This window comes from Bufo gargarizans, unplaced genomic scaffold, assembly GCF_014858855.1.
Source record: "Bufo gargarizans isolate SCDJY-AF-19 unplaced genomic scaffold, ASM1485885v1 original_scaffold_1203_pilon, whole genome shotgun sequence".
Classification (NCBI taxonomy): Eukaryota; Metazoa; Chordata; class Amphibia; order Anura; family Bufonidae; genus Bufo; species Bufo gargarizans.
Genome location: NW_025334273.1, coordinates 189,725 through 210,133, shown reverse-complemented (window position 1 = coordinate 210,133; position 20,409 = coordinate 189,725). Strand labels below are relative to the sequence as shown.

The 20,409-nt window shown below is 42.8% G+C and overlaps 2 protein-coding genes across 2 annotated transcripts in view; both read left to right on the top strand.

Moving 5' to 3' along the window:
• LOC122923112 (cytochrome P450 2G1-like) overlaps positions 1 to 10,136 on the top strand; it is a 48,292-nt gene extending 38,156 nt beyond the window's left edge. The window contains exons 10-11 of the mRNA XM_044273838.1: positions 6,291 to 6,451; positions 9,959 to 10,136. The gene's annotated coding sequence lies outside the window, so the exon portion shown is untranslated. The remainder of the gene's footprint in view (positions 1 to 6,290; positions 6,452 to 9,958) is intronic.
• LOC122923113 (cytochrome P450 2G1-like) lies at positions 5,041 to 16,925 on the top strand. The gene is made up of 7 exons (XM_044273839.1): positions 5,041 to 5,068; positions 6,291 to 6,451; positions 9,959 to 10,135; positions 10,863 to 10,869; positions 10,940 to 11,127; positions 11,958 to 12,099; positions 16,759 to 16,925. The coding sequence occupies exons 1-7, from the start codon at positions 5,041 to 5,043 to the stop codon at positions 16,923 to 16,925; spliced, it is 870 nt and encodes a 289-aa protein (XP_044129774.1).
• The last annotated feature ends 3,484 nt before the right edge of the window (positions 16,926 to 20,409 follow it).

Sequence of the window (20,409 nt, the reverse complement as noted above, 5' to 3'; positions counted from 1 at the left end):
CTGAAGCGAGGCATTAACGTTCTGAACCTGAGCACAACCTGCATGACCAGGCACCTGCATGCAAAGCATGAACTGCAGTGGAGTAAACACCTTAAAACCAAGGAAGTCACTCAGGCTCCCCCTGCTACCTCTTCTGCTGCTGCCGCCTCGGCCTCTTCCTCTGCCTCTGGAGGAACGTTGGCACCTGCCGCCCAGCAAACAGGGGATGTACCACCAACACCACCACCACCTCCGTCACCAAGCGTCTCAACCATGTCACACGGCAGCGTTCAGCTCTCCATCTCACAAACATTTGAGAGAAAGCGTAAATTCCCACCTAGCCACCCTCAATCCCTGGCCCTGAATGCCAGCATTTCTAAACTACTGGCCTATGAAATGCTGTCATTTAGGCTGGTGGACACAGACAGCTTCAAACAGCTCATGTCGCTTGCTGTCCCACAGTATGTTGTTCCCAGCCGCCACTACTTCTCCAAGAGAGCCGTGCCTTCCCTGCACAACCAAGTATCCGATAAAATCAAGTGTGCACTGCGCAACGCCATGTGTAGCAAGGTCCACCTAACCACAGATACGTGGACCAGTAAGCACGGCCAGGGACGCTATATCTCCCTAACTGCACACTGGGTAAATGTAGTGGCAGCTGGGCCCCAGGCGGAGAGCTGTTTAGCGCACGTCCTTCCGCAACCAAGGATCGCAGGGCAACATTCTTTGCCTCCTGTTGCCACCTCCTCCTTCTCGGCTTCCTCCTCCTCTTCTTCCACATGCTCATCCAGTCAGCCACACACCTTCACCACCAACTTCAGCACAGCCCGGGGTAAACGTCAGCAGGCCATTCTGAAACTCATATGTTTGGGGGACAGGCCCCACACCGCACAGGAGTTGTGGCGGGGTATAGAACAACAGACCGACGAGTGGTTGCTGCCGGTGAGCCTCAAGCCCGGCCTGGTGGTGTGTGATAATGGGCGAAATCTCGTTGCAGCTCTGGGACTAGCCAATTTGACGCACATCCCTTGCTTGGCGCATGTGCTGAATTTGGTGGTGCAGAAGTTCATTCACAACTACCCCGACATGTCAGAGCTGCTGCATAAAGTGCGGGCCGTCTGTTCGCGCTTCCTGCTTTCACTTCCTGCTGCTGCTCGCCTGTCTGCGCTACAGCGTAACTTCGGCCTTCCCGCTCACCGCCTCATATGCGACGTGCCCACCAGGTGGAACTCCACCTTGCACATGCTGGACAGACTGTGCGAGCAGCAGCAGGCCATAGTGGAGTTTCAGCTGCAGCACGCACGGGTCAGTCGCACTACAGAACAGCACCACTTCACCACCAATGACTGGGCCTCCATGCGAGACCTGTGTGCCCTGTTGCGCTGTTTCGAGTACTCCACCAACATGGCCAGTGGCGATGACGCCGTTATCAGCGTTACAATACCACTTCTATGTCTCCTTGAGAAAACACTTAGGGCGATGATGGAAGAGGAGGTGGCCCAGGAGGAGGAGGAGGAGGAGGAAGAGGGGTCATTTTTAGCACTTTCAGGCCAGTCTCTTCGAAGTGACTCAGAGGGAGGTTTTTGGCAACAGCAGAGGCCAGGTACAAATGTGGCCAGACAGGGCCCACTACTGGAGGACGAGGAGGACGAGGATGAGGAGGAGGTGGAGGAGGATGAGGATGAAGCATGGTCACAGCGGGGTGGCACCCAACGCAGCTCGGGTCCATCACTGGTGCGTGGCTGGGGGGAAAGGCAGTACAATGACGATACGCCTCCCACAGAGGACAGCTTGTCCTTACCCCTGGGCAGCCTGGCACACATGAGCGACTACATGCTGCAGTGCCTGCGCAACGACAGCAGAGTTGCCCACATTTTAACCTGTGCGGACTACTGGGTTGCCACCCTGCTGGATCCACGCTACAAAGACAATGTGCCCACCTTACTTCCTGCACTGGAGCGTGATAGGAAGATGCGCGAGTACAAGCGCACGTTGGTAGACGCGCTACTGAGAGCATTCCCAAATGTCACAGGGGAACAAGTGGAAGCCCAAGGCCAAGGCAGAGGAGGAGCAAGAGGTCGCCAAGGCAGCTGTGTCACGGCCAGCTCCTCTGAGGGCAGGGTTAGCATGGCAGAGATGTGGAAAAGTTTTGTCAACACGCCACAGCTAACTGCACCACCACCTGATACGCAACGTGTTAGCAGGAGGCAACATTTCACTAACATGGTGGAACAGTACGTGTGCACACCCCTCCACGTACTGACTGATGGTTCGGCCCCATTCAACTTCTGGGTCTCTAAATTGTCCACGTTGCCAGAGCTAGCCTTTTATGCCTTGGAGGTTCTGGCCTGCCCGGCGGCCAGCGTTTTGTCTGAACGTGTATTCAGCACGGCAGGGGGCGTCATTACAGACAAACGCAGCCGCCTGTCTACAGCTAATGTGGACAAGCTGACGTTCATAAAAATGAACCAGGCATGGATCCCACAGGACCTGTCCATCCCTTGTGCAGATTAGACATTAACTACCTCCCCTTAACCATATATTATTGTACTCCAGGGCACTTCCTCATTCAATCCTATTTTTAATTTCATTTTACCATTTATATTGTGAGGCAACCCAAAGTTGAATGAACCTCTCCTCTGTCTGGGTGCCGGGGCCTAAATATATGACAATGGACTGTTCCAATGTTGGGTGACGTGAAGCATGATTCTCTGCTATGACATGCAGACTGATTCTCTGCTGACATGAAGCCAGATTCTCTGTTACGGGACCTCTCTCCTCTGCCTGGGTGCCTGGGCCTAAATATATGACAATGGACTGTTACAGTGGTGGCTGACGTGAAGCCTGATTCTCTGCTATGACATGCAGACTTATTCTCTGCTGACATGTAGCCAGATTCTCTTTTACGGGACCTCTCTCCTCTGCCTGGGTGCCTGGGCCTAAATATATGACAATGGACTGTTACAGTGGTGGCTGACGTGAAGCCTGATTCTCTGCTATGACATGCAGACTGATTCTCTGCTGACATGAAGCCAGATTCTCTGATACGGGACCTCTCTCCTCTGCCTGGGTGCCTGGGCCTAAATATATGACAATGGACTGTTACAGTGGTGGCTGACGTGAAGCCTGATTCTCTGCTATGACATGCAGACTGATTCTCTGCTGACATGAAGCCAGATTCTCTGTTACGGGACCTCTCTCCTCTGCCTGGGTGCCTGGGCCTAAATATATGACAATGGACTGTTACAGTGGTGGCTGACGTGAAGCCTGATTCTCTGCTATGACATGCAGACTGATTCTCTGCTGACATGAAGCCAGATTCTCTGTTATGGGACCTCTCTCCTCTGCCTGGGTGCCTGGGCCTAAATATATGACAATGGACTGTTACAGTGGTGGGTGACGTGAAGCATGATTCTCTGCTATGACATGAAGACTGATTCTCTGCTGACATGAAGCCAGATTCTCTGTTATGGGACCTCTCTCCTCTGCCTGGTTGCCTGGGCCTAAATATATGACAATGGACTGTTCCAATGTTGGGTGACGTGAAGCATGATTCTCCGCTATGACATGAAGACTGATTCTCTGCTGACATGAAGCCAGTTTCTCTGTTACGGGACCTCTCTCCTCTGCCTGGGTGCCGGGGCCTAAATTTATGACAATGGACTGTTACAGTGCTGGGTGACGTGAAGCATGATTCTCTGCTATGACATGCAGACTGATTCTCTGCTGACATGAAGCCAGATTCTCTGTTACGGGACCTCTCTCCTCTGCCTGGGTGCCTGGGCCTAAATATATGACAATGGACTGTTACAGTGGTGGCTGACGTGAAGCCTGATTCTCTGCTATGACATGCAGACTGATTCTCTGCTGACATGAAGCCAGATTCTCTGTTACGGGACCTCTCTCCTCTGCCTGGGTGCCGGGGGCTAAATTTATGACAATGGACTGTTACAGTGCTGGGTGACGTGAATCATGATTCTCTGCTATGATATGAAGACTGATTTTCTGCTGACATGAAGCCAGATTCTCTGTTACGGGACCTCTCTCCTCTGCCTGGGTGACGGGGCCTAAATTTATGACAATGGACTGTTACAGTGCTGGGTGACGTGAAGCTAGATTCTCTGCTATGGGACCTCTCTCCAATTGATATTGGTTAATTTTTATTTATTTTATTTTTATTTTTTATTAATTTCCCTATCCACATTTGTTTGCAGGGGATTTGCCTACATGTTGCTGCCTTTTGCAGCCCTCTAGCCCTTTCTTGGGCTGTTTTACCGCCTTTTTAGTGCCGAAAAGTTCGGGTCCCCATTGACTTCAATGGGGTTCGGGTTCGGGACGAAGTTCGGATCGGGTTCGGATCCCGAACCCGAACATTTCCGGGAAGTTCGGCCGAACTTCTCGAACCCGAACATCCAGGTGTTCGCTCAACTCTAATCACAATGCAAGTAATGCCTACCATGCAGCAATATGACTAAATAACCTTGGTAAACAGAACCTGAGTCTCGTTCAGTGAATACTCAAGGTAGTTAAGATATTTAGAAAGTGCAATACAGCCAAGAGTCCTCAGATACTGTACACAGAGATAAAACTTGAGAAAGTCTAGTCCCTAAGCCCAGCATTACAAAGGGGTTATGGGGTCCGTTGCATACATTCAAAATAAACTGGGGAGCAGAATTCTCTTTGTTCTGTTATGTAATTTGCTTTGAACAGTATCAGACTATTTTACTATTGTCATTTGAGTTCAACGCAAAGAACAGAATACTGAGCTAACGGTACACCCATACTTGCAAACCTAAGATATGTGCACAACCTGCCAAGTTTATGCCAATAACATCTTAAAGAGAAGGACTCTCCAAGGGTTATATTTGAAGTTTATTCCTTCTAAATTCCAAAAGCATGATCATGTCGTAATCTCTGGCTAGTAAAGGTGCTCATGACTGTATGAACCCTCTCTCATCTAAATATTAACCACATACTGTAGGTTAGTGCTTTCTGCCTATAATAGGGGGGATCACATGCCTATAAAATAGTTTATACACAGTATGTAAGGTACTGTAGGTCATGACTGTAACCCCTAAAGAAATGTGTGGTTGGTTGACCCATTATAGTTTATATATGACCATCAACATAGACCAGTTATTTTGGCCCCAATGGGGTTGTGATCTACTGAATGTGCTCTTCACTGTATGAACCCGCTCTCATTTAACTATTAACCACTTAGGTTAGCGCTCTCTGCCTATGATATGGGTGATAGTATATCCTTAACATAGGTCATACACAGTATGTATGCTACAATGGGACATGTCTGTAACACCTAAAGAAATGTGTGGTTGGTTGACCTCTATAGGGGACCATCCACCTAGACCAGTTATTTTTGCCCCAATGGAGAATAGTTCCAAAAGAAGACAAAAAAAGCATGGATCACACATGCTCATGCCATGCATTGCTCTATCATTGCTTCTCAGCACAATTAATATTTCTTCTCAGCGTAAATAATATTATACCAAGCCCTAATCTTCATACTGTACACAAAGCATTAGCATTCTGATCAAAATGCATAGGCCCACTCACCACACCAAGGTTGTTTCCATGAATGGGCACCTACTCTAAATTGGAGATTAGGGCTTGGTATACTATTATTTAAGCCTATTCACATGTCAGTGTTTTGGTCAGTGATTTCCATCAGTGATTGTGAGCCAAAACCAGGGTTGAAGCCTCCACAGACATGAGGTCTAAGGGAAAGACCTGCTCCTGTTCTGTGTTTAGAGCCAAACCTGGTTTTGGCTCAAAATCACTGATGGAAATCAGTGACCGAACACTGACGTGTGAATGAGGCATTTCTGTGAGAATCGATATGAATTGTGCTGAGAAGCAATAATAGATCAATGCATAGCATAGAGATGTGCGAGCCATGTTTTTTTTTTGGCGGGGGGGGGAAATTTTCCCAATGGGGAATAGCACCAAGATAAGGCATGCTTTATCTACTGCATCCATATCTGAAATACATGACTGTAATATCAACCATGTCTAATGTTAATGGAATATTCTGTGTTAAATAAAACTATGTTATGCCAAGCACAGTACTTACAGGGGTTGTCTGGGATTTTGATATTGATGGCCTATCCTGAGGATAGGTCATTAATATTAAACACTTAGAAAACCACTTTTAAGGGGGTAGGACATGTCACAAGGATTCTCTTTTTGGTATTCTTTGAAACCAATACAATGTTCCAATCCTTCTAACCTTGCACTGGTCATGACCTAGAATATTGATTTCACTTTATTTACTGTACTTGTTCCTTTTATTACAGAGTCAGCAGTTAATCTTACCAATATCTTGGTTCAAGCTGTAGCCAATGTCATCTGCTCCATCGTATTTGGAAATCGGTTTGAGTATGATAACCTAAAGTTTCTGAAGCTTCTCAATCTATTTAATGAAACTTTTCTGCTGATGAGCTCCACTTGGGGACAGGTATATGGACTTTGTGTCTTATCTTCTAAAACCCTCTGTTTACTTTGCTGAACAAGGGCATTCCATTTTCATTGGAGCATGTAGATCAGCAACGTCTGCCACTCCAGCTGCTGCAACTCCCAGCATGCACACTTGTTTGACTGGTCTCAGAATTCCCATAGAAATTTTGCAAGAGCAATTTTAGAGATGTTGAACCCTGATTTAGGTAACTATGAAGGTGTCTATCTTACTATCCACAAACGTTCAAAGACCTAATAAGTTGGCCTTGTGGCACCCTCTGTTTGTTACCCTAAAAAAACACTACTAAAAACTTAACTATTTTGGACTCCACTCTTTTGAACTTCTAACCATTGTGACAGAATGAGGGGTTGTGTCTTGCAAGGCAAGTATTTTCCTCCCAGCATGTGCGGCTGGGGTGGTGGCAGTCCGGGTTTTGGCAGCACCTGGCTGTCCTTAATAGGCAGCTGGGCTCAGCAGAGAGGTCTCTGTTTTTGGGACTTGAGGCTTTGTGCCGTGCTGGTGGGCTGAGAGCCGCATGCTGGGGAAACAGGCCCCCTAAAGCCTGCTGTCGACTACTGGAGGCAGAACTGCCAGCAAGGTGACTTGTGTTATATGAACTTTCCATTGTGTATGAATTAACATCAAGACTGCAAAGTTACATGCTGCTTTGTGCAATTGCCTCAAGTGTGAATAAATATTGATGTTTCGAGTTAAGAACTTATATATTGTATCTGTACTGCGCCCGCTTACCCTATCTACTAGAGCGAAACCCCACACCATATTTCTATAATATGTTTCTCAACTGTTTATTTGATTATTGTCCACAACTCTCAACCATACAGTTTGCTATCTTCAGCACTCTCATAGAGATAAATAGAGTAGTCACACTTTTGCTCTCTAGTGTAATTGCCACCCTTTTCACCTTTATGGCCTCTTAATATGCTGTGAGTGGGCTTTTTGCCAAAGCTTTTTTTTCTTGTCTTTCTCCCCTGTATAAAAATAGTTCCTCACACACAGCGCCCAGTAAGTTAATAAATAAATTGTTCCAGATAATGCAGTGCTCCCCCTTGCCAATCCCTTCCCCACTGTCTAGAAAGAGATATACTTATATATTTCTAAGAATTTAAAAGTAGGGATAACTGTAAAAAATCACAGATGCGATGCAGATGTGATACACAGCACGATGTAGTAAATGAATATGCAGATGTGCATGGCTACTTTTCTGAAAAAAATCATAGAAAATTTCACACTAACACAATATATGCAAACATTATATATGTTCTAAGCCCTCACTCTGATATAATAAAATCTGAAACTCTCAGCCAATATACTGTATTTTGATCAAAACACATCTGTGCCCGCCTACCCGCGCCAAGGTGGTCTCAGTCCAAGTTCTACTCTAAACCTACCTATGCCATTTGTGTTCCAGCAGAATAGACCCTTATAAAACGTAACCATTAAGCTTAAATAGTTAATATAAGGAACCCACCACGGTGGTTCACCAATGTAAACTGTGAAGGAAACATAGTGCTCAGATACGAATAAGATGAATGTAGATATCTACATAGGGTACCCAGCCTTTAGGGTGGTCATGCAAATAGGCGTAACCAGGGCACAGAAAGGGGAGTGTCAGATGTCTCACCTTTACATTGGTGAACCACCGTAGTGGGTTCCTTATATTAACTATTTAAGATTAAAGGTTACGTTTTATAAGGGTCAATTCTGCTGGAACACTTTAGATTTTTCCTGATTCTATTATAAGCATTTATAAATGCGCTTCATGTGTACCTATGCCATTAGGCATCTACATTCAGGAGAGCAGACCCTGCACATATAGTGTGCTGCTTCTTGTTACCTCTGTGTGCAATAAAGCAACCAAGAACCTTCAAGTGTGAATGTGCTTCTATCATCTGAAGAGTCAAATTTTTGTGCACTTTTGCCCTGGCTGTACCACAGGCAGGGGTGTTGTTAGGTCAAAACATTCAGAGCTTTGTCCATTTCCCCGAATGTTATGTTGGCCTGGTAGCATTTTTTATTCATTTGGCTATTCCAGTGCCCTTTAATATTGATTGGACCTGGGCAACCCACCACAGATCATCCCCCCACCCCCTTGTACTTATTCCGCTGATCCGCTACTTGCGGGCTGCACGGGCATGAGTTCAGTCTTTTTGGTGCGCAATCCCGTCTTGCGGGGCGTGATCCCATGAGACCCGCGGCGGGAGGTCACGGGTCTTGTGGGATTATGCGCCGCAGGACGGGATTGCGCACCGAAGTGACTTAACTCATGCCTGCGCAGCCTGCAAGTACAAGGGGGTGGGGGGATGATCTGTGTGGCTGCCCAGGGTCCACTTCAATAAATATTAAAGGGCCCAAGCAAACATTTCTGTAGTGGTGAGGAAATGAAACATAACAGATATTGGAAAGTTACCGAATGCTGTATTATATAAAGACTGCAGTCTGCAGTACTGCATTTCATTTGCGTAAACCAGAACACCCCTTTAAGAATGCCTTTAATGTGCAATTTCAATACAGTGGCCTTGTGCCCCTGATGTTTTCAGACCCTAGCAATGCCCTCGCCCACAGGCAACCTTGATTAGGTGGTACATACCGTATAGCTGTGTGAGCATTTCCCTCTCATTGTTTGCTTGATGCACACAGAGGTGCAGCACACTATATGTGCAGGTTCTGCTCTCCTGAATGTAGATACCCAAAGGCATAGATAGGTTTAGAGTAGGACCTGTCTAACTGAGACCTCCTTGTTACTGGTAGGTGGTCACAGATGTCTTTTGATCACAATATATTGGCTGAGAGTCTCAGATTTTATAATATCCATATATAGACCATATATAACAATGGTGGCGAACCTATGGAACGGGTGCCAGAGACGGCACTCCAAGCCCTCTCTGTGGGCACCCGCCCCTGGAAAAAGTCTACAGTGTACCAATATGCCTTAGACTTCTCCTGGCATTCATCAGCTCAGGGTGCACTATGAACAGCACAGACAGGGCACTGAATGTAGGCAGGCTATTATAAATAAGTGATAAAGTACATGGAAGATATACTATTGGACTGTAGTATTCTGGTTAAATTGCCGTGTTGGCACTTTGCAATAAATACGTGGGTTTTCGGTTGCAGTTTGGGCACTCAGTCTCTAAAAGGTTTGACATCACTGATATATAATGTTTACATCTATTGTGCTAGTGCATTATATTCTGTGATTTTAGGGATAAATGTAAGGTCATATCACTGTGATATCGCTACACTGGCATTGAAAGGAGTAATAAATGAGCAGGGAAGTTTCTAAGCATGTTAGTCCATCGCTGAGTGCAGGAGAAGATGGGCATGATTTCCTACCAAATGAGAAACAACCAGAGGTGCTAGTAAAGAGAAAAATGTAATGTACATAAAAAATCTAACAATATTTTTGCAATAGTACTTTATTTTAAATGCCCCATTCATTGCATAGGCATACGTTTCATGGGGTAACCCCTTTAATTTTTCTCCTAGCTGCATGACATGATTCCAGAGGTAATGGACCACGTACCTGGTCCTCATCAGAGAATAAACAAGCTCTTAGATGAATTGAAGGTGTTTATCAATGAAAGAGTGAAGGTCAATCAGAAATCATTTGACCCCTCCAACCCTCGGGATTTCATTGACTGTTTTATGATTAGAATGAACCAGGTAAAGTATTCTATCAATATTAAGCATCCAGCAACCATCAGGATATTTCAACAGTATGGCCAATAGGTTGACGTGTAAAGAAAATGTAAAAATAAGCCCTCATTTAGTTGTAGCCTAACCCACCACATTCCTAACCACATGTAAAATATCATAGTGCCCTCCATCCCTTTTTTATGACTCAAGTTTATTTTGTACTTCCTGGTTTGCTAATGTTGTGTGGACACTATATTTATGTGAGGACAAGACTAACCTGGGATGTTCTCCAATTGATACAAATAAGCCACCTTTGCTGGTATGTAAAACCTTGAAAACCTCTAAAAAAAAAACGAATTCAAATCAAGTTTAAAGACAGGGTAGAAGCTCAATAGAACAGTCATGACACATAGTTCAAAGTATTTATGATTTACGGTCGCTAGAAAGCTGTATGACAACCTTCATTAGTACAGTTATAGTTGCTATTAGTGGCTGTCACCTAAAGCTCCATTGGAGGTCATAAGGACTCAAAATTCTTTTTATCAAAAATACCTTAAAGAATCAGGTTTGTGATTCATTTCAGTATCTTTTGTAATGTTCAGTCTTCTTTTCCTATACAGGAGAAAAAGAACCCCACAAAGAATTTAACACAAATAACTTGCTAATGTCAGTATTGCAATTATTTTTTGCTGGGACAATAACTGTGAGCGGTACGCTAAGACATGGCTTTTTGATCCTCCTTCGATATCCTGAGATTCAAGGTATATAATATACTTTGTGGTGGTAAGAACTTATTTTATAGAAGATGCTTATGATTTCTTATTCCTACAGAAAAACTGCATGAGGAGATTGCTCACGTCATTGGGGATAATCGAAGCCCAAATATTGAAGATCGGAGCAAGATGCCATATACTGATGCCGTAATTCATGAAATCCAAAGGTTTAGTGATGTTCTACCTCTAAATCTCCCCCATTCCACAATTAAAGACATAACATTTCATGGATATACTATTCCAAAGGTAATGACCTGAAGGTGAAAAATATCTAAAATACTCTCCTGAATCTTAACAAAGGGTTAATAAAATGACATTTTCTACATCTGTCTCAGGAAAGCAACATCTTCTGTCCACTACAGTGATTTTATTTTTTTAGTAAAAGACTTTAAAGGGTTTTCAGAATTTTTCATGCTGATAACCTGTCCTCAGGATAGGTCATAAGTATCTGATTGGTGGGGGTCTGACACCCAGGACCTCCGCTGATCAACTGTTTTGGGAGACTGTGGTGCTCTGGTGAGTGCCATAGCCTACTTGCAGCTTACCAAGGAGAGTGTCATCCATTGGATAGAAGCTGTTCAGTCCAATTGACTTGAATGGGTCTGACCTGCACCTAGACTACATGCCCAATGAATGTGATATCACTAGCCTAGGGTAAGCTGCGTGGAGGCCTCAGCTCTTAGTCAGCACTGTGACCTCTTCAAGCAGCTGATCAGTGGGGCCCCATGAGCTGCATCCCCAACGATCAGATACTGATGACCTAGGTGCAGTAGTAAATATATGCATTCCTCATAAAATAGCAATGTGGAAGCATTTTAATTTGCATATTTGCACTGTCATTCCTCTGTTATCCTTCCTTAAAGGGGTTTTCGGGCTTTTAATATTGATGACCTATCCTCAGGACACCTGGAATCCCCATCAAACCCCCGCCGATCTCATATTGATGACCTATCCTGGCTCATCATTCAATATTAAAAGCCCGGACAACCTCTTTAAAATCGGGCATGCCACCATATACTATGCAGTGTCAGACAGTTTAGAGACACACTAACTATATTCTGTTTTCCTGGATACAGGGTACCGATGTATACCCCCTTCTGTACTGCGCTCTCAGAGATCCGAAGTATTTTCCAAATCCAAATAAGTTTAACACTGGTAATTTCCTGGATAAAGATGGCAAATTCAAAAAAGAGGACGCTTTTATTCCATTTTCAACAGGTATTACTCTTCCAACTGTGGAAAAAATACTGTAACAATGCTGCTAGTGATTATGTCTGTTAGTGTCACGGAAGGTGTACAGAAAACTAGAAGACACAAAATGAAGATCCGACTGACTGGATCCGAAACTAAGGAACTAGAGGGTAAGCCCTGTAACAGACCTGGCTCCCTACACTTAATACGGAGGGAGTCAGGGTCACCTAGGATCCAGCAAACAGGAAAACACAAATGAATGAACAAACCTATCTGTAGAAGACTCAGTAGTAGCATCCAGCATGCACACACTCCAGGAAGTTGTATAAACTGCAAAGTGATGCAGTATGGGAAGGGATTTAAAGGGATGCAATCAGTGCAACTACATGACAGCTGAGAGAGGCTAACGAGATGAGAAAACGAAAGCAAAACAAAAGGAACCTCAAGCAGGAGGTTCTGAAGAACGTCTGTCAGAGCTTCTCAGATGTCTAGTGGTGACAGTACCCCTCCTTCTACGAGTGGACTCCGGACACTCAGAGCCCACCTTCTCAGGATGGGACCTATGGAAAGCCCTGATGAGACGAGTGGCCTTAATGTCCGTCACTGGGACCCACATCCTCTCCTCAGGACGATAACCCTCCCAATGAACGAGGTACTGGAGAGAACCGTGGAAAACACGAGAATCCACAATCCTAGAGACTTGAAATTCAAGATTACCATCAACCACAATCGGAGGAGGAGGCAAAGACGAGGGTACAATGGGTTGGACATAAGGTTTTAATAAAGACTTATGAAAAACATTATGGATCTTCCAAGTCTGAGGAAGATCAAGACGGTAGGCAACAGGATTGATGACGGACAAGATTTTGTAAGGCCCAATATACTTAGGACCCAACTTCCAGGAGGGAACCTTCAATTTGATATTCTTAGTAGACAACCACACCAGATCACCAACATTCAGGTCCGGACCAGGCACACGTCTCTTATCCGCCACACGCTTATATCTCTCACTCATGCTCTTTAGATTATCCTGAATCTTTTGCCAAATAGATGACAAAGACGAGGAGAATCTGTCCTCATCAGGTAAACCAGAAGACCCCTCTCCAGAGAATGTCCCAAACTGTGGATGAAACCCATATGCACCAAAAAATGGTGACTTATCAGAGGACTCCTGACGACGGTTATTTAAAGCAAACTCAGCAAGGGACAAAAAAGAACACCAATCCTCCTGATTCTCCGCCACAAAACAGCGCAGATATGTCTCAAGATTCTGATTGACGCGCTCTGTCTGGCCATTCAACTGCGGGTGGAAAGCAGAAGAGAATGACAACCGAACCCCCAAGCGAGAACAGAAAGCCTTCCAGAATCTGGAAACAAACTGCGTGCCCCTATCAGAGACTATGTCTGAAGGAATACCATGCAATTTGACAATGTGATCAATAAATGCCTGCGCCAGCGTCTTAGCATTGGGCAAGCCAGGAAAAGGAATGAAATGCACCATTTTGCTAAAACGGTTCACCACCACCAGAATCACAGTCTTCCCCGAGGAACGAGGCAGGTCCGTAATGAAGTCCATGAACAGATGTGTCCAAGGACGGGAAGGAATGGGTAACGGAAGGAGAGGACCTGATGGCCGTGAATGAGGGACTTTGGCACGAGAGCAGGTCTCGCAGGCTGCCACAAAACCCTCAACCGACTTACGAAGCGCCGGCCACCAGAATCTCCGAGCGATGAGATCCACTGTGGCTCTTGCCCCCGGGTGCCCAGCAAGGACAGTATCGTGGTGCTCCTTAAAAATCTTGTGTCTTAAAGCGAGAGGCACAAACAACCTCCCAGGAGGACAAAGATCAGGAGCCTCTGACTGGGCTACCTGAACCTCTGCCTCCAATAAAGAGCAGAGACCACCACACCTTCAGCCAAAATGGGACTTCAAAATTCCCACCTCCCGGAAAACAACGTGACAGGGCATCCGCCTTCACATTCTTAACCCCAGGGCGGATCGTGACAACTGAGAGAGGCTAACGAGATGAGAAAACGAAAGCAAAACAAAAGGAACCTCAAGCAGGAGGTTCTGAAGAACAGCTGTCAGAGCTTCTCAGATGTCTGGTGGTGACAGTTAGCAATCCTATCCATATATTAGGTACTATTTTACCAGATAGACAAGATGTAATACAGCTTTCATAGCTAAACATCATATTGTTTTAATTTAACCATTTGAAATATATTATGTGCTTTATGCCCACATTCTAAATTATTTTTATAATATATAAATGCATCTAAAATAGTGTCAATCTTTCAATTAAAAATCCATCATTTTGGTTCTACAACTCCTATGACTAGTGTAGTCTCCATGTTAACATAGAGTTGAGGTAATAGAAAAATCCGAAGTGGAATTGGATCCGAAGATTAGGAAAAAATTTATTTGCCACAAATCCGAATTCCCTTTTTGCTAAAATGCCGGCTGTGCATGTTACAGAGTGAGAAGCCCAGGACCATGACATGATCCATAAGCCCATGCAGCCAGCCAATCCATTGTTAGCCACCCCCCTGTGAAATCACAGCCCTATAAAAGCCTCATCCCGTGTGGTTTTTGCCATTTCACTGTGAGCTGATCATAGAAAGAGACGGGGCAAACGTTCATGCGCTATGGACAGTGTTGATAAAAACTGGTTTAAAAAAGAGACTACAGGTTGAATGTATCACTGTGTTCTACTGCACCACCACTAAGAGTTAATCTGTTGTTTTACTTATACAGTTAGTGGAGGAGATTTATCTAAAATAGTATAAAGGAAAGGCAGCTTAGTTGCCCATAGCAACCAATCATATTCCAATTTTCATTTTGGAGAGCCCCTTTAGAAACAGAAAGGTAGCATCTGATTGGTTGCTATGGGCAACTAAGACAGATTTCCACCAGTTTTGATACCGTATTTTTTTGCCCTATAAAATGCACTTCTGTTTACTAAAACTTAAGGATAGAGTTACTTTGTAACAATTAACTCAATTACCTAATAAATCACTGCTTAAACTTCCTATAATCCCAATAGTTAGATTATATTAAGCTAATTATCAACCTTAATCTGTTAAAACAACCCCTCTTTCACTTACTAGTTTTTTCTATTACTTTTCAATAAATATTATTCAATTTATTCTATGTACACATTTGCTTTGTTCATCATTCTATACTTTTATGATTTTTATCACTTATTATCAATAGCTTCTCCCTATCATTATTATGTTACCTATCATCCATAGCTTTTGTTTATAGTTATTATCTTATCTATCACCAACAACTTTTTTTATAGGTATTATCCTATTATCAATAATTTATTTTTATAGGATCTATATTATTTCTAAAATAACAATAAATCATTATCTATAACATATAATAAACAGACAATAACACAAAGGCTGTAAGACAAAAGCCAGGTGCACAAGTCAACAATTTATCCATGAGACAGGTATAGTCAGCATACCTTACAATACAACGCAAACATACGGGAAAGACATGCAAATTAGCATAATCTGCCTGTTTTTCCAGCTGAAATACTAATTTGCATGTCCTTCGCATATGCCCGAGTTTATGCAAATGAGTTTACATGACAAAACAGTATAGAGATGTTATTGAATATAATGTTAGGACAATTAGAAAAATTTTCAGCACTCCTTAGGTAGTGAGACAAGTTAGCTGGCATCCAAAAAAGAGTTTTACATTTTTGTCACCCTAATGATAATGAGATGGGAGCGCAGGTCCCCCAAGCCATCTAACTCAAATCAAGCAACTTTGAGGCGAGCGAGAAGCAGACATCCGGTGGCCGAGGTGCCCACTGCACATGCCAGTGGACACCATTTTTTTATTCCAGGCTGCCAATGTAAATATACTTTTGGCGGTTAGGAAAGGGTTAACTTCCAAGCCTTCACACTGAGAGGCCTGGGTGTACCTGATTTATAACGAGTTGTGACAAATTCATTTGTAAGGAATCAAATTTCTTGTCGAAGTTCGGCGAAGTGGCCAAATCAAATTTTTCAAAACTTCGCTCATCTCTAGGTACAGACTACAAACAAACCATGGTGTAGTCTGAGCCTGCAGTAATATTACCACTCATATATGTTACAAAGAAGCAGAAGACAGGTGGAAGTTTATAAAACTGCAAGACTGAAGTACAAAGGGTTTGTTGTCTATTACTGTATGTATGAAGATACAAAATTACATGAAATCTTATTATTAATGTGATTTTCAAGTCTGCTTCATTCTTCAATTTCAATGCAAAATGGTCGCCAGTTTGGACATGGCATGGCAGCTTAAAAGCCACAGTTTTGGGAATACTTCCATGCATCACTGATTTGTAGACCTGTGTATTCTGTATGGAATACACGTTCTTGCTTTATAAACTTAGAGAGCTTCCAGAAGAGTTGGCAAATCTCCCAGGCAGTACAGAGGACTTCCTGATAACAGATTTTGAAGTGTGATTCTTGTGCACAAACAAGGGTCGCAGGAGTGCAAAAAGAAAATGACCCACAGAAAGGAATGTGACCTGCAAAAAAAGAAAAATTGCTTATACCAGATTGATTTTATCCCAGATGCCAGATAAAGTAAAAAAAAAAAATAATAATGCCCATGTGTATTGTACTTTCTTTGCACAATTTAAATTTTAATTAATTATATAATTTTTTCTCACACAATTCCAGGAAAAAGGATCTGTGCTGGTGAAGGATTGGCTAAAATGGAGCTATTTCTCGTCATAACAACCATCATACAGAATTTCAAGCTAACTACCAAGATGCATTTAACTGATGCTGACGTCAGCCCGAAGATGACTGGATTTAGCAATGTTGCGATACCTTACGAGGTTTAATTTATTTCCCGCTAGAAGCTCGTTTCTCCTGCAGGATATTATCCCACATAGCAGTTGCTCCTTTAGAAACTAATACATTTTTTAATACAGTAGAAGATTTCAGACTTAATTACAGATTTAGTGAAACTTTTTTGAGTCAACCACTCAAAATTGCATTAAAAAATGTCTTTGAGAGGCCTGGTCCTCTTGATGAAGATGGCCAATGTATATAGTTTAGAATAAGACTGAAATATGTCACCAAAAATGTTGTCTAGATGAAAGGGTGATGTTTTTTTTTTAGAGAGTTTCATTGTACCTACGGTATATCCAGTGACGTACTTAGAGAAGTAAGGCCCCACAGCAAGGATCAAGGGCCATTTTTCCACTGCTTCATTTGCTAAAGGTTGTTTCTTTTGAGGGTAAAGACCAAGTTTTTACCTCCAGTAGAAGAGGAGATAATCCCAACTAAGACTGGGCCCCCTCTTGCCTTGGGCCCCACAGGAGTCACATGGTCTGCCGCTATGTTAGTTACACCTCTACCTATACCGAATGATATACTGTACACTGTCATTAGAATAATTCCTTTACAAAATGATACAAAATATTATTATTATTATTATTATTATTATTATTTATTTTAAAGTGATATTAATTCCATGGTGCTGTACATCCAGCTGGGGTTACACAGAAATAAAAAACTGTGAACAAGAAACTATTCACAGACTGGTACAGAGGGGTAGAGGACCCTGCTTTGAAAGGATGGGTCCATACAGGGAGGGCAAGGGTCAATTTCACATAGGCTTTAATCTCCAAATCCTTATGAGACTTACCAGACACTCCCAGTAAAAAAACATTTAAATAGTTTCTTGGAGCTTGTGTTAATATGTTTGACTAAGGCTTAGTGATTCTTTCTTCTGTTTGCTGTTACATAGCGTCATTATTAGGCCACGATTAAAGATCCAACTACGAGATTCTCAACTTTATAAATCTTTAATATTCGCTGGAGCTTTAATTACTGTGGCTGCAGGTGTGATATATTGATGTGTGCACCACGTTCTACTGCACTGACTTTCAGATTTAGTCCGTTATTTTAATGATACAGTTAGTTAAATATTTCGCCCTGTACAAGTGTGGACCCGAATTCATCATCGCTAATACGATCTGTTAGTGAAAAAAATATTCGGCGTCCTTATTGCAATCCCCAATCCCTATGATGAACAGCGCTGAGGGCATCACAGACCTGTTATTGCTGAACTCCACTTGTCCTTTGAAGATGTTGGATGCGGATCACCTGAAAATTGGCTGCCCTATAAGACGATGACCAAATAGAGTCTATTGCTGGTTATTTGACCACCTCGGGTCAAATAACTACTTAGCATGTTTGACTAAGGCTTAGTGATTCTTTCTCTCGGTTTGGAGCATTGTAGCCCATAGAAATACAGCAACAAAGGGAGAAACATTTGGGCTGTCTTCGTACACATTCACTTTTGTTACTGATACGGGTACCAACTGCAAAAATTATTCATGTTATGGCCTCGTACTAGTCCCACATTATTTGACACTGTGGCCCCAACCAGTTATTTTTTTTATTTTTTGTCAGGGGCCTCCAACAACTTTTATCTAGCCAAGTGCTCTGCATAACATATTCTTGATTATTGAGATAGAGAGTTAGTAATATGCAGGGGCTTACACAGATCTCAAAGGGTCCCCATAACAAAACTTAGTATGCGCCCCCCGCCCTACCCACATGCCCAATACACATGTGCAAATCACTTCCATGCAATGCTAATTGCAAAGCACAAGTCCCCAGATTTCTGATGAATTTATTATCAGAAGACATTGTAATAAAAAAATAAAAAATTGCATTAAAAAGCCACCCTATTTCCCCTCTGTCAGAAAAAGTGGAAAAGGTGCTTCATAAACATGGTACTCATCCTGAACAGCATATTTCTCAATGCCATCACTGTCATATAGGCATGAATCCATAACAGAGCCCCCACAGTGAAGGACAGTACACTGCGCATGTGCGATGTGCTCTCCATTCATCGTTATGGGAGTCCAAAAATAGCCAAGTGAGTATTCTTTCTTGTTCTTGGAAGTCCCATGGGGTGAATGTAGAGCGCACCATGCAAGCACAGCCAGCGCTCCATTCACTGCTATAGAGCTGCCAGAAATAGCCCTTATGATCTAGAAAATACAACTTAATAATTTATATACACAGCCATCTTCATGCAACTTTGTGCCAGACTTTAATTATAAGCAATACTGTCAGGCAAAATTCAACTTTGCAACTAAAATGTGTACTCAACCAAAATACAATATACCTTGCAAGAAACTGTAAGATGTGAGTTCACACATAAGATAAGATAAGATGCCTTTATTGTTACTGTACAATACAATGTACCACATGTACAACATGTACAATGTACACATAACACACATGTCTACACCCGCAGTAAAAAAGACATGAAACCTCTATCAATACAACCACTGATTTTTGTATGGAAATTAAATCGATGATTATATAAGTACAACATATTCCTTCCCCCTAGTTAATCATCACAAATCTCTAAACCTTATCTAATCTGTTAACTAATATTGATTTTTTTTTCTGGAACTGGTTGAAGTAATCATATATGACACGTGGGCAGAGTGACAGAAGTGGTCAGAGGATTTTATGCTAACGGTCAGGGGTTACAGGGTAGGGACAATGTCAAATGTAATCTTTATTGAGTGTAGTTATGTCTTATGACTGATAAGGGGGTATGATAGCATGCATCTAAAGCCATACAGGGACAGGAGGAAGATTGCATGTCCTTTTCTTGTTACTGCACTCTGCTAGCACATTCCCCACTGTCTCCACCCTGCTTATTCACACAGCCTGAATTGGAAGCTGTAAGTCAGTCTTTAAAACCTGTCCAAGTGCAGGACCATTTCGAGTGGTCCATGCAAGACTGTCCTTGGCTACTGACGTGCTTCCTAGCTAGTGTGTATGAGATATGTCCTGGAATGGAAAGTGTTAAAGTTTAACTGTCATATTTTTATTTTATTTGCTAGTTTATTAGAGCTAGGCATGTATACCTGAGTTAGTCTGTCAATGACTGTCAAAAGATCTGTAATTACCTTATAATAACAGCTTTCATAAATGTCCTATGTCCCTTTCCACTGCTTCCTTAAAAGACAGTTGCTATTTTTTATATGGCTGACTTCATATTTCTCCTCTGTTACAGTATTTTTTGCTTTGTTCTTTTAATTTGTGCCTTAATCACACCGCTTTATAGCATCATGATGATCATTGTAGTTTGTTCTACACACACCTGTGTATGATAGATTATTTATCAATGGTAACCTGTGCACAGTGAAAATATTATTTGTCACTAATATCTAGTGATTCCTGTTCTTTTTATTATGCCTGCTGTACCTATGTGATGCCTATATGTTTTTGCATATCTCCCTGTTCCTTCCTTGCGCTAGTATTAATGGCAGTGCGCTTTCTATGCCTTAT